We start from the raw sequence: 15,092 nt of genomic DNA on the forward strand, positions 1-15,092 counted from the left end.
AAAGAGGACAAAAACATACCCACGCAAAAATAAGTCTCCACTGACATCATACACACTCAATGTCAGTTTGTTTACATTATTTAGCCAGATATTCCTCCTGCTCTGATGCATGTCATGAGCTCAAATGTCAATAAATGCTTATTGACAACAAAAGTAATACTTCTTTAAAGTAAGCTTCCTTACAAATTAAATGGGACATGAAAGACAAAGAGAAAGATAAAGAGAGTTAACTACCTCCATCTTATCTGAGCTTCCAAAAGGTGCCCAAGTTATTCTGTAGAGAGACACATCTGAAGCTCCATGATCCCAGGTCCCTCTGAAACCCTCTGGTGTTACTTCAGTAATCCTTAGGTTTGTTGGGGCTGGCACAGGTCCTATCATGAGAAAAGGCAAGCAAAGTTTTTGAATGTGAGCTACAAATGCAATTTAATATAATAAAACTTCCTTGTTTTATATTAATGGACATCTGAAAACTGATTGAATACATTGCTTAGAACCACATATTTTACCAATTCCTAGAGCTCTAAAAACTGCAAGCATTCTGTGGATATAATAGGTTATTAAGGATATTCTATTTAAATGATGTTTTTTAAGATACCATTTAGTACCTTTCTCCAACTTTTTAAGAATCAAATCAACACAAGGGACTCTTACACACAGTAATACACAATACACAAAGCACAAACTCAGCCTACATATCAGAGTTAATGGACCTTCTCCAGTCTATCAATAACCCCAGAGACATACATAGACTCTGGGTTAAGAAGTCCTTCTTAACTAAGAATGTCATAAACTAGGTAGGCTAACATATTATACATTAAAGATGATTCTCAAGGAAATATTCATTTATTGTTCATAATTTGTTGTTCTGATACCCAAAGGAAACAGTTTCATTTTTATTTTTAAAAAACACACATATCACTGCAGTTTAAAAATGAGAATGTCTGCCTAGCTGTAAACAACACTGAAGTATTGCACTCTGACAATTGATTAGAACACACATAAATACTGCTACACATACAGTGAATTCCAATCTAGGAGTATTGCCACAGGAAAGGAACTCTGAGCATGTTGCGATCCAGGTAACACACACACATAGCTTCTTCCTATAGATCACCAACCTTAAACATGATATGAAGCAGAACATGCTGACCCTGTTCAGAGAACTGAACACCTGGAGACCCAAAAGACTGCTGGAATCCCCTTTCACAGCCCCTCCGTTGACCAGGTCCTCTGGCTGTTTTGCAGCACAAGCATTTTTTATGTCTGCCACCATTCCTGAGCCTTCATTGTCACTTATTTCTCTCTTTTTTTGGTAATCAAAGCTAATTACACAAAACCCAGAGCCATTAAAAATTTGTTCTAATAATTACAATGGAAAGGCCCATTCAGATAAAGAGTGGTACTATTTCCACCAGCACAACTGCAAAACAAAGTAGCTATTAAGAATGTACTTTAAACGTATCTGAAAATTATTTGGAAATCTTAAGGTTTGAAAATATATATAAAAAATATTAATCTACTGTACTAAATTACCTGTCTCACTAGCCTTTCTTCCTGACTTCCTTTTCTGTTCACTACACCTGTTATGTTATTTTTATGCAAAGCTGTCAGTCTACCGATTCATATGCATCAATTCTCAGCTCCAGCCATGACCCTTGCCAGGTAAGAACTTAAGCCAAGAAAACAAATGAAATTGCTAAGAGATCTAAAATGGTAAGAAAATAGCAGAGTCAAAAAGGGAGAAGTAGTTATGCCTGGAGTTAAGAAGCAGGTTATGGTCGGGTGCAGTGGCTCAAGCCAGTAATCCCAGCACTTTGGGAGGCTGAGGCGGGCAGATCACAAGGTCAGGAGATTGAGACCATCCTGGATAACACGGTGAAACCCCATCTCTACTAAAAATATAAAAAATTAGCCGGGCGGGTGCGGTGGCAGGCACCTGTAGTCCCAGCTACTCCGGAGGCTGAGGCAGGAGAATGGCGTGAACCTGGGAGATGGAGCTCGCAGTGAGCCGAAATCAGGTCACTGCACTTCAGCCTGGGCAACAGAGTAAGATTCAGTCTCAAAAAAAAAAAAAAAAAAAACAAGATGCCCTACTTAGGTATAGGCAGCTGAGCACTAAAAAACATGCTATTGAACCTTTAGTGAGGAATTTTCTGGAAAGGAGGAAAAGGTTCCAGACTATAGTATCAGTCCCATCAATAGATCACAGGATGTGGCTGGGCAAGTTGCTTAAATTCTCTAGACCTGTGCTGTCCACTATGGAAACCACTAGCCACATGTAGTTGGCTATTGAGCACTTAAAATGTGGCTAGTCTGAATTGAGATGTGCTCTAAGTGTAAAATACACACTGGATTTTGAAGACCTGTTACAGAAAAAAGGTAAAATGTCTCGTTAATAATTATTGTACTGATAGCTAATGAAATTATAATGGATATATTTGGATCTACCGGGTTAAATAAAACATTATCAAAATTAATTTCATCCATCTATTTTTGCCTTGTTTAATGTGGACACCAGAAAATTTACAACTACATATACAACTCCCATTATTTTTGTTTGGAACACTGCTGGCTCTAGGCCTTAATGTTTCTTTACTGCTATTTGCATTATGTAATGGGCTGAGCACTGGATTAAGTTATTATGTGCCAAGCACTGGAGATACAAAGTTGAGCAAAATGTCTCTTCCTTCATTAGGAGAGAGCAAAGGGGAAGTAGAATCCATAGCAAAAGACCAACAGGCGATAATGATTGCATTAAATACTATGGAGACACCACAAGAGGGAGAGGAACTGACATCTCCAGGAGCTGCAACAGATGGAGCAGGAAGCAGGGTCCGGGCAGGCTGCCCTGTCTCCCCCAGCACTCCACTCACAATGCAGTCACCCCTTCCTCTGAAATCTGGCAGCACACAATCTCAGTGCCACCTGATCTTCCTTACATGATCTCATGTATTCTTGATTAATTTTTTTCTTATCTCCACAACTAAATCATGAATCAGTGAGGGCAAAGACGCTTATATTTTGTTAACCTTGATAACACTTCACATATAGTAAGATACTCCAAAAAATTTTATAAATAATGCATCTTTTCCAAAGCAAATGTGCAACATATGTCAAGAAAACTTGCCCACCCCACTACACATATATGCACACACATACACAGGTGCACATCAAGCAGTTGTAGTTCGAAGATAAATTAATGACAGTGGCTGATGGAAAGTATCATAAAAGGAATGGATGCAAAGATAGAAGATGGGACACCTTGTTCCAAAGAAAATAAGTGAAAAACAATCTATGAATCCAAGCATTATTAAATGCCGGCAAAGGTAGCATTAAGAAACAAAATGACCCAGTAAATTGAGTTACACGTGCATGTAAAGTGTTATTTCCCATTATCAATGGAGCAGGAGCACAACTCACGGGTAGTTTCTTGAGCAGTCACTGGAGGAGACTCCCCCTCATCATGTACTGCAGAAACGCTGACTGTGTACAGGGTCTGTGAGAAGAGGTCTTTGAGGGAAGTGCTGGTCTCTGATCTGTCCACCTCTACCTATAACAGTAACAGAGCAGTGGGACTACTTTTACAAAGGGTTTACTTTTGATCTCTCTGTTGTTTATGTACCTGTCAGCATAAGAATATAAAATCTGTGATCAGAAAAGAGTAGTGTTTTCCAATTTACATGAGAATCCAGAAACTGGACACAGTTTAAATATTTCCAAACTGGAAAAAAAAAAATGTATGTACTAGACCATATGGCACATGATTGTCTGAAAATAATGACTGCCTATGTATTCAAACAACCCAACCATTTTTCCACCTGTTTCCCTTTATATCACTGCATTATTTGTTTCAGCAATGGTCTCTTATGCACAGCATTATTTCATTTGCTATGCACAAGAACCTTGTGAGATCCACTGGCCATTGTACCCCTTTTAAATGAAAATGCAGAATGAAATAAATGTGTGCACCTGTATAAAGTAGCTTTTGTATAATCCACAAATGACCAGAAGAACCAGTAACTGAGTGCTTAGAGAAATGACTCCTATGTTCCAAAAATGCCTCTGAGATTCTGACATTAATACTCCCTCAAGCACACGCAAGTTTTGCTGGTTCGTGAAGTCCTTCTAATTTGCTGTAACTTTGAATCCAGTCATCATGGAACTCCCAAAAGAAACACTCACAAAAGGACACCCCTCTAACAATATACTCCTCCTTTCTCTGTGTCTCTGTGTATACTCCTCCCTTCTCTAGTGTCCTATCTTCCTGTTATCTGACAAACTCCTCCTCTTCATTGCTGCATCCTCTTGCTACCTCTTATTTTTAGAAACATTATGACATTTTCTAGTAATTCTTAGAATAGGGAGCCATATAAGGAATCTGGATGAGAAGGAAATACCATTTAGATTTGATAACTTTTTATCTACCAAGGGATGATGTTTTTGAGATTAATATCACGCAGCAAAACATTTCTGTTTTGACAAGACAGTCCAATATATTATTGATTTTCAAAAACTGCTTTATTAATATCACAAGTTTTCAACACTGTGCTAACAAAGTGACAAGTATTCAAAACATGCTATCATCCATACTTGATAAAGTTCTTTTTTAAAACCTACTAGGAAAACAGATATTGTCATATCTACTATCATCTTCAACCTACCTCTTTGACATCCTCTTCCGGTGTTTTGTATCGAACAATATATTTACGCACTTTTCCAGGCACAGGTTCCCAAAAGACATTCATAGTGCTGTGAGTCACATCTCTGAGTTTCAGATCCTGAGGTCTGGGTAAAGGCACTAGAGAGGCACAAGATATTAAATCCAGATGTGCTTCTCAACCACAAAGCTCTAAAGCATCCACGCAAGCTTTCAAGAAGTTGTTTGGAGAAAATTTAAAGGTGTTTGGCAAAATAACTGAAACAAATAGCTATGATGATAAAAGTACCATGATTCTATCAGATAGACTGAATTCTTCTTAAGAAGGTTTTTCAAAAATAGAATATATTTAATTTTCTGTTATCACAAGGCTAATTTCTCATTTATATATTACTTTTCTTCCACACTATTTAAACAATCTCTTGCTGCTCAACCCCATAATAAATCATAATTCATCATAAATGTACAGCTCATGTTTCTTTATCAGATATTTAACTCAATTAAGACAGAAAACAAAATTAATAGAGTTATGCACCCTTAAGAACGTGACAGAAAAAAAAGTTACAGAGTGAAAATGAAGATGAGCCAACATTAAGCATCCAATAAGCTTATATGAAAACCTAGACACCTAAATTGTTAGAAGAACATCCAAATGATAAATGCTTACCAAATCTAACATAACTTTCCATTAAAAAGGGTGGAAGGAGAATAAGGAATGAGGAGATTTTCTCTGGTAATATGAGATGTATTTTGCTCTTTCCAGCTGCCCATTTGACTAGTTGAACTTGTAGAGACTCTTTCTGACTCTCATTCTGACTCTTTACGTCTGTCTTCCTAACTCTCTAGCTCCACTTCCACATTTCTGCGCCTCCATCTCTTCAACATTTTTGTCTTGTGCATCTCTCTCTGCCCTCCCTTCCTCTACTGTTCCAATCCAGCACCATACCCAAGTTTGTGACCATATTTGTTTTTAATCTCACTGTGACTTTGGGTCTCCTCTCTCAGCACTTTCAGAACATGCATCTATCCCTGGCTGACTCCCCATTCCTTCCATCTGCTACTATCCCATTTTCACAAAACCACCAGCCCCATACAGGATCTAACATATAACGGAGGATCAATAAATATTTGTTTGTTGTCAATTAATTTACAATGACCCATCCTGTAGGGGATCTTTCTTTTCTCTGCCCCATCATGCTCTGTTTCCTTAATCCCTTTTTCCTCCTTGAAGTTCCTTCAAAACTCTTCATTTTCTCAGAAGTGTGGGCCAAGACTCATTAAATTAAATGCTTAGTGAAACAAGACAGAAGTACACAAAAGGCTGACCAACACACACAAGAGAAATGCAAACCAGGAAGGAGTCCATATGGTCTATGCTGCTTTGTATTATTTCATAATGGCATTCCCAACATCCAGCCCAGTGACTGGCATATAATAGGGGATCAGTATGTCTTTGCATTGGGTAAATTGATTAATTCACTTAACGGAAACAGACTTATTCATATGTACCATAGAGTTTCTACATCAACAAGAACTTGGAGCACCTTGATATTAAACTCAATGTCTTCCTCCAAAATTACACTCACTCAACATTCCCATTCTCATCAATGCTATATGTCATATTTCATGGATCTAGGACAACATCATTCATAAGATGCACCATTGTCTTACGTTGTACATCCTGACTGGCACCTAGCCAAGAGCAATAATAGTAAGACACCATTGATTGCAAAACACCTTAATTTTAGGCATGTTAAATGTGAAAAAAATACACATCCTAGAGTCAATTTGAGATACCTCTATAAATCTAGAATTGAGATATTTATTCTCAAATTTGATTGTCAAAAGTAATAACTCTGTAACTTTATATATAAAGTATCAAATTATTGTTAGCATCACATGAAATAAATTCTAATGAACATTAGGTTCACAGCAATAAGAAGGAAAATAAAACTAGCAATAGCTTACAGGTGACTTCTCGAACAGTGACGGGTTCACTAGTGAGGTCGTGCAGGACAGCCTGGACTGTGACTGCATACTCCGTGTTGGGAACAAGGTCAGTCAGCTGCATGTCGTTCACTGTTGGCCCCAAACGCATCTGCACATGGATATGCAGAGCAGAAATAAGATGTTCAAATCAAACTTTTCCATTTATCTTTGGGATAGTCAGTTGAAGTCTATTTGTACTAGATTATAATACAGCTTGTATTTTTCATTTATAAGATTACATTTTCTTTTCCACGATAATTTTTTCCTTTTTTTTTTTTTTTTTTTTTTTTTTTTTTGAGACAGAGTCTCGCTCTGTCACCCAGGCTGGAGTGCAATGGCTCACTCTCAGCTCACTGCAACCTCCACCTCCCGGGTTCAAGCAATTCTCCTGTCTCAGCCTCCTGAGTAGCTGGGACTACAGGTGCATGCCACCACACCCGACTAATTTTTGTATTTTTAGTAGAGATGCTGTTCAACATATTAGTCAGGCTAGTCTCAAATTCCTGACCTCAGGTGATCTGCCCGCCTCAGCCTCCCAAAGTGCTGAGATTATAGGCATCAGTCACTGTGGTCAGTCCACACCAATGTTTTCTAAAATGTGTTGCAGACCACAAACCTACTTTTCTATTTTTCCATTTTGTATGTAAAGTTATAAATGAGTTCATAAGTAACTGCAGTATAATAGGCACTATAAAGCTATAAAGTCTTGGGAAGACCCAATGTTAAAGAAATAAACATCTTTCACCTCTTTGGGTGTTGTTGGCTCTGTGTCCTTAACAGGTTTGTATGACAAGATGTAGCCAGTAGCTCCTCCCACAGGCTGCCACTGCACATGCATGGTGGTAGGGCCAACGTCATAAATATTCAGGCTGACTACAGGCACTGGCACTTCCAAAACAGAAAAGCAGAGCATCAGTCTAGTTCCTTTCATTCCACTCATTTTTAACCATTGTTTCCTACACACTTATTGATATTTGTATATACTAGACAGTGGGTTACTGTGACAAATCAACAAGAGTTAATATAATCCTTCCCATTGCCCAAAAATATCGAACTTGCACTGCTCATTGCACTTCATATTCAAGACTACATGTTACCACTATTTTATAGAGGAAAAATGTTAAAGTTCAGGTTTCAAAAAACATTCCAGTGAGTCTATACAATGGATACCAACTTCCCGATACATTACTCTCCTTTTCTGGAACATCACTAAGTTGACTATTTCTATTCTTCAATCACAGAACTTTATATATATGTAATCAACACTATTTTTTATATTTCTTCAAAAAATAAGTTTCAAATAAGAACACTATACATTAATAACTGGAACACCGGGGATTTATAGGCTTCTTGAAGATAAACCCATGAAGCAGAGAAAAAAGTTTACAGTCTCCCTGTAACACCCATATTGCTTCCAATTATTTTTATTCAAAGATTGAGTTCAAAGTTTTAAGAAATTATCATATTAATCCTGCCAGTTATACATTATTTCTCACCCCCTATAGTCTAATATAAAGGGATATAAGAGAAGAGATAAGGATCTAAAACTTGAGCAGTACATAAAGTCACTTCTTGCTCTAGAGAGTGATGCTTACTCCTTCTTCTTAAAAATGGCTTTCCTTCTTCCCGCTAGAGCCCAACCAAGAAGCAAGAAGAAGGAAAGAATATTTTCATACGCCTCTGGAAGCATTACCAGGAATAGGAGCAAGGAACATCTACCCCAAAAGTGCTACTCAAAGCCAAAGCCCTTAGAGTTTCTCTAGCAAAGACCAGATGCCAGAAAGAAAAGAGATCTCACTGACAGCAGGGAGCTCTGGCCATTAGCAAAAGTGAAATCGGTATCGCTGTACAGCTCTTCTTCCTGATCTTAGGCCCACTCCCCACATGGTATCCTTCCTCATATCTTACTCCTGATGTGCTTTATTCCTCAATAAAATGTCATCACATAACAACTGAGTAAAATGTAAAATTATCCCCCTGAAAGGTATATTTGCATTTTAGGAGATTTTCTTGAAAGCAAAAGTCTAAAGACTCTGAAAAGTGAATAACTCCATTAAAGGTTGTTTTCCCTCTAGATTATTATGGCAGTGACCCCCTATTCCACAGTGGGGCTCCACAATGGCAGGACCAGCCAGTAGGAGTAGAAAACCACTGAGCATTTTCTGGGCACCTGCACAAAGATGGCACTCAGTAAATATTTATAGAATGAATGTTGAATAACATTCATTATAATAGGACATAATAGGAAGGTAGGCAAAAACGGGCCATCATGCTTTATCTTGGGAAAGAAAGTAATGAGAAACAATGTTCTAATGTGACTTACAGGTTTTTTCTGTCCCCTTCAGAGGCTCACTATATTCATCTTCTACCACAGAATACACATTGACAACATACTCAGTTTCAGGCTTCAGATCTTTCAGCACTGTGCTAGTTTCCATTCGACTCACATAAAACTAGGGGGAAAAATTAAACAGAGCAAAAACGTATGTATAATCAGTTCCCTTTTTCCTACAATACTTACAAAGTAGTTAACTGCAATGAGCTTAGAAACTATATTTTAATTAGGCCATTGTCTTTTGTATTTGGAAACTATCAGATTACAATGAGATTTTGGACAAGTCATATAATTTTTCTCCCAGCTGTTCTTTATTTGTAAAATGAATGGGTAAAAATAGATCATCTTTAATGTTCCTTGCCAACTCTCTGATTCTACTACAAATTCATAAATAAATCAAGCATCTTCTAATTAAATTTTAATGAAAAAAACATAGTGATATTCTACAGTTCTTAAAAACCATAAGAATTTAAGCAAAGCTCTTTCCCTTTAATTAAAGCCAGATGGAAGTGCCTGTCTAGCAAAGTCAAGAATAGAAAGCACTATTCTTGAATCATTTCTGGCCCCTCTTCATCCCTCTTGCCCCTCACCTAACATTATTCTCAGAGCCCTAATGAGGAGGACCCAATCTCAACATAAGGAAGAAGCTGTAGGTGTTCCTACTCACTTCTTGACGTTTCCCTCCAGAAACTGGATAGTATTCCACCTTGTATCGATCCACACTGTCAGAAGGTGGTGTCCAGTTCACTCTAAAAGAACGATGGGTTCGCTCAGAAATAACTAAGTTAGAAGGTGCTTCCAAATCACCTACACATGGAAATAAAGGGTATACACTTTTCTCATTATTATAAAAGGTGACAACATTTGAAATTACACTGAAACAATATTACGCTCCATATTCTAAGCTTTCACACACTTCTTTTCACATACTAAGTAGCTACAATAAATCCGTATTAGAGGCTCATCACCTGTAAGACCTCTATGAATACGTAACTAAAAGGTTTTTTAGCCTTAGAAGATTAAAACATGAGCTCGTTGTCTTTCCTTAAAACCTGATCTCCTCTTTCTTACAAACTTTACCAATTTACAGGTCACTGAGACTGAAGACCCAATATGGTTTGGCTGTGTCCCCACTTGAATCTCATCTTGAATTGTAGCTCCCATAAGTCCCAAGTGTTGTGGGAGGGACCCAGAGGGAGATAATTGGATCATGGGGGTGGTTTCCCCATACTGCTCTAGTGGTAGTGAATGTCTCACGAGGTTGAATGCTTTTATAAGGGATTTCCTCTTTCCCTTAGCTCTCATTCTCTCTCTTGCCTGCCACCATGTAAGACCTCCCATGTTCTTCTTCCATGACTGTGAGGCCTCCCCAGCCACATGGAACTGTGAGTCAATCAAACCTCTTTCCTTTATAAATTACCCAGTCTTGGGTACGTCTTTATTAGCAGCATGAGAACAGACTAATACAAGACCTCTGAATCACCTTTTGATAGTTTCTCCTCTCTCTATCCTTGTATATATAATCAGTAAATAAGAATTTAGGTCCTGACAATTTAGCTTCTCCATTGTCCCTATCACTATTGGCACCACACAACTTCCCTGCCCTCATTATCATTTTGTTTCTATATACTCATGTCTTCTCTCCTTAACTAAAGGTTATGCTCTGTGAGGACAGAATTGATTTTTCATTCATTCTATTCTCTAACAGGATCTAGTCGTATAATAAAGGAAACTGACAACTGTATCACTAGAGAGAATGCAAACAAACGCGTGTCTTTCAATCTGGGAATATCCTACCACCTGTGATTGTACTCCCTGTGGGTGGACATAGGTGAAATGACTAATACATAACAGTATCTTGAATAAATGCTGATGAAAATAGAAATATTAAGCTCAATATGTCTAACAGGAAAATGGCCCAAATAAAAGTTAAAAGAGAAAGGGATTAATTCAATAACTCCATAAACATGGCAAATCATTCTCATATAAACTCTTTCTACTTTTTGTGCAAGCCAAAATTGGGGAAAGCCTTTCCATTCTTAGTATCTTAACTTTTATTGTACTTGGGTAAGAGTCAAACCTACAAAATTATCAAGCAATTTTACTGTCTGGGAAACTAGAATGAATGCAACTATTACATAGTTCATTTAAAAAAAAAAAAAGCAAAACAGATAAAGGATGTTTTCATCCCCACTCAAAGTTCTGTCCAATGGAATAAAACTACAACTCTCTCAGCCAGTCAAGACCCAGAAGCCTACAAATTCTGGCTGCCAGGCTGGTCTATTTCTCCAGGGAAAAGGTCAATCTGTTGTTCAAAATTCAAAAAAGAAAATCTGCAAAAGTTAAGAGAAAGAAACCCAAGAGGGAACATTCAAATAAACATACCCCTAGCACCCAGAGCAAGTGAACCATTTCTATCATGTTATTTCTTAAACTTATTCCAACTTTTCCAAAACCAAATTAAATTAATGAAGGACAATTTTACCATAATCTACATGTACTTAAATAAAATTTTTATTACATAAGAGCCATAATTTTTATCAGTAATTTTCAAAAAACCTTTAAATTTGGTGATTACCACATTTTGTCCCATGATTTACACAGAGAGTAATCATTATGCATCATCCTTTGTCAGTATAAATCCAGCTCTATAATTTTATCTCAATATCCTAATTCCTTGGCTATATCTACTTTTTTAAATACCTCTAAAAACATCTTTAAACATTTGACCCAGACTAAGTAATTTTTCTCCAGATCTCAGTTTCTTCACTGGTAAAAAGAGGTTACATAATTTCTAAATGTCTAAACTGTAAAATTGTAGCTTCTCTTTATATTTAGGGATTATAAGTGTAAAGTTTCAAATCTGATCATTTATAATTGAGGCAAAGCAAATCAGATATAAAGACTGCTCTTTTATTTCTGCTCACATTAGGAAATCAAAAAAAGGTACCAAAACTGAGGAAAACAAGAGTCTGGGAACAACCATCTAATAGCAACGTAGCAACTAAATGGAGTGAAGATGCTTTACAAGACAACAGGTATATACCAGAAAAGAAAGCATCTCTCTTACCGTCTCTTCCTACCCCCTTCTAATTTATATATATATATATATATATATATGTTGTGTGGGGGAGGGTACAGGTATGCAGGATATAAACTAAATATATCCTCAAATAAACTAGAAGTCATTGAGGTGCCATTATGAGAAACAAATCAGGGAAAAAAATCTGGGACTAAAGCGGTGATTATCAACTGGGAACAGTTTTTTCTGCAGCAGACATTTGGCAACAACTGAAGATCTTTATAGTTGCCACAATTTAGAGGATGCTACTGACATCCAGCCGACAGAGGCCCTTCATACTGCTAAACATTTTATAATGCACAAAATAGTTCCCTCCTCTTCATCCAAAAGAATAATTATCTGGCCCAAAATATCAGCAGTGCTGAGGGCGAGAAACTCTGGGCTAAACTTACCTGGACCTTTGACACTGTTACACAAATTGATGGTGAGATCATCCACTATCCTGGAGAGTGACTCAAAATCTGCCACATTGTATGCATGGGTATCATCAGGATCAGTTGCAATCATCTTTAATTCGACTTCATCAGCATTTTTAATACCTTCAAAAATGGATATATACAAATTAAAAACACTTCTCAGAAAAAAATTAACGGAACAAAGCAAATGATTTATGGCTTTCTTAATTCATGGCTTCTTTCGGTCAACTATGAAGGTTTAATAATTAGTTAACTAAAACATACATATTACTTTTCTCAGTAATAAAACAGAAACAAAGGATAATACAAACTGAAAGCTCTTTTAAATTGGCTTCTTCCAGATGCATCTAACACCAATTTCCCACCAAAAAGTGTCTCTTCAGTGTTTTTTCTGGAATGTAAAATAATGGATATCAAAAATAAACATGGTTCTGTGGAAAATCAAGTAGGAGTTTTTCTGAATCCTATTACTAGCACATTTTTCTTCCTGATCTATTAATTTTCTTTTAAGAAACCATGTGGTTTTGGCCCAATATAAGGAGAAAAAACATGAATTAACTTCCTGGAACATTATTTTGATAAATTATGTGATAGAAAAAAATGTTTTTCTTTTCATGCTTCAGATAAAACTTTTAACTACGAAAAATACCCTCAGCACATTTGTAACCCCAGGGGCATCACTGTCCTTTCCAGTGCATACCAATAGCAAACAGCTCCACTCCCTCATCCTTGAGTTTCTTTGAAGGTGCCTCAACATCATCTTGTGATTTTCCATCAGTAATGAGCACACCAATTTTTCGAGCTCGTGGTCTCATGCCAGCTTGGGTCCTGAAGCTCTGTTGGCGAATGAAATTCAAAGCCATGCCTAGTGGGAATTTTAAAAGAGAATCAGTCACATCACCATTCAGCCACAAACCTTGACCAGAAGCATGAGCTGAAAGAGTGTCAGACAGGCCTGACTCACCTGTGAGAGTATTGCCTCCTTTGTATGGTAAGTTTGCCACAGCTTGCAACAAGCTCTTCTTGTCTCTGTGAGCATTTAACTGCCACTCTGTTCTGGGATCCCCACTATACTGAGCAAGAGCTAAAATGACACCACTGGCATTAGTGCATATGAAAGAGCAAGATAAAAATGTCTAAATGGCTCCAATGTTGTCAGAACCTACCAATTTGTACTCTTTTGGGGCCAATGTCAAAGACTTCCACAATACGAGAAATGAAGCTCCTCACGGTTCTAAAATTTGCCCGGCCGATGCTCCATGATCCATCCACCAGCAACACAATGTCTGCCTCAGCTCTGGTGAGACACTCCATCCCTGACATGGCAATCATGAGACAAGACAGTAAGAAGCAAATTGTTGGCGAGGGTACTTCCTTGTCACACCTCTGCCACTCTCTGGATCCTCAGTGTTGCCTGTCTCAGTACTATAGTCTAGCTCAGTGATGTGGAGTACGAGAGTCTGAAAATATGTCCATCTGATTTATTAACCTCAATTAACAGTCTTAAGAATCAGCAGTTCCTCCAAAGATTATTTCAGTGGCCAATCTTTCCTTTACCTTTGACTTGATTTCCTGCCCTCTTTCGTAGAACCTGGAGATTTGAATTAAGCCATTGTTGAAAATTTGATGGGCTCACAAACTCAAAGGCTGAAATAAATAAATGGGAATGCATAGCTGTCTAACTATGAAGTACTAATAACTTTAATAAAATTTTAATGTGGTCAAACCATTAGATGTTGCATTCTTCTGCAATATTTAATGGTCATAGCAGACAAGAATGAGATGGACTGATAAAACATGTAAACTAAAAAAAGGTTTTTGTGAGCCAAAAATTAGTTTTCCAAATAGGTAAGCTGTTAGGTAACTACCACATGTATATGAAGGATTAGACACATAACTTTTAAAATTATACCTTTTTGAAGTAGAGATATATTTTTTAAACCCTGATATATTATTATTCAGCTATTAATCATTTAAATTTATGATCTACTATGAATAAAAATCAGGTAAATATAGATGGTGAAGTTTGCACATTTAAAGAATCAAGAAAGAAGGAAGACAATTTAGAAAAGTATGCAAACAAATATACAAATTGAGAGCTATAGAGACAAGCACAAACACTGATACAAAGGAAAAGCTTGGGAAAGAGAAAATAATCCCAACATCCTCAGTGCACAAGCTACAAAATAAAAATATAAGTCAGTTAATATCATCATAAGAGAAACAATAAAACATTAATGCAAAATAGCAAGAATTGACACTTGATTTTATCCACATCCATTTTTTTAATGTTCTTCTTTCTAAAAGCTTATATTACCACTATAAATTTTCCAATTTATTACAAGGTTAGCATTTGGTCTTTATATTACAAAAGAAATCATTGGAAAAAAATTAAATAATGCTCATCACACTATAAAATACAAATGTGTCACTCATATATTATATACTGTATCAGGATTAAGGATTCCCAAATACTATCCCAAGGAAATAAGCCCTTACAAGCCTGCTCCTGCTCTGCCCAGATCTACTCTTTTTTAGCAATAATGAAAAATATCAGAAGTAAACTCTGTCCAACACCTCCCTCTCTAAGAATGTTAAAAACTAGCTTTA

At 36.9% G+C, this 15,092-nt stretch overlaps 1 protein-coding gene across 4 annotated transcripts in view; it reads right to left on the bottom strand.

The window, feature by feature from the left end:
* The window catches only part of COL12A1 (collagen type XII alpha 1 chain), a 122,523-nt gene that overhangs the window by 54,249 nt on the left and 53,182 nt on the right, over window positions 1-15,092 (bottom strand). For all 4 annotated transcript variants that reach the window (XM_030929307.1, XM_030929309.1, XM_030929305.1 and 1 more), the window contains 11 exons: window positions 13,649-13,798; window positions 13,447-13,566; window positions 13,183-13,347; window positions 12,459-12,605; window positions 9,652-9,791; window positions 8,973-9,102; window positions 7,395-7,537; window positions 6,629-6,758; window positions 4,665-4,801; window positions 3,424-3,553; window positions 235-374 (listed from right to left, as the gene is read on the bottom strand). In XM_030929307.1, coding sequence (XP_030785167.1) covers window positions 235-374; window positions 3,424-3,553; window positions 4,665-4,801; window positions 6,629-6,758; window positions 7,395-7,537; window positions 8,973-9,102; window positions 9,652-9,791; window positions 12,459-12,605; window positions 13,183-13,347; window positions 13,447-13,566; window positions 13,649-13,798 — 1,532 coding nt within the window. The remainder of the gene's footprint in view (window positions 1-234; window positions 375-3,423; window positions 3,554-4,664; window positions 4,802-6,628; window positions 6,759-7,394; window positions 7,538-8,972; window positions 9,103-9,651; window positions 9,792-12,458; window positions 12,606-13,182; window positions 13,348-13,446; window positions 13,567-13,648; window positions 13,799-15,092) is intronic.

Source organism: Rhinopithecus roxellana, chromosome 4 (genome assembly GCF_007565055.1).
Source record: "Rhinopithecus roxellana isolate Shanxi Qingling chromosome 4, ASM756505v1, whole genome shotgun sequence".
NCBI lineage: Eukaryota > Metazoa > Chordata > Mammalia > Primates > Cercopithecidae > Rhinopithecus > Rhinopithecus roxellana.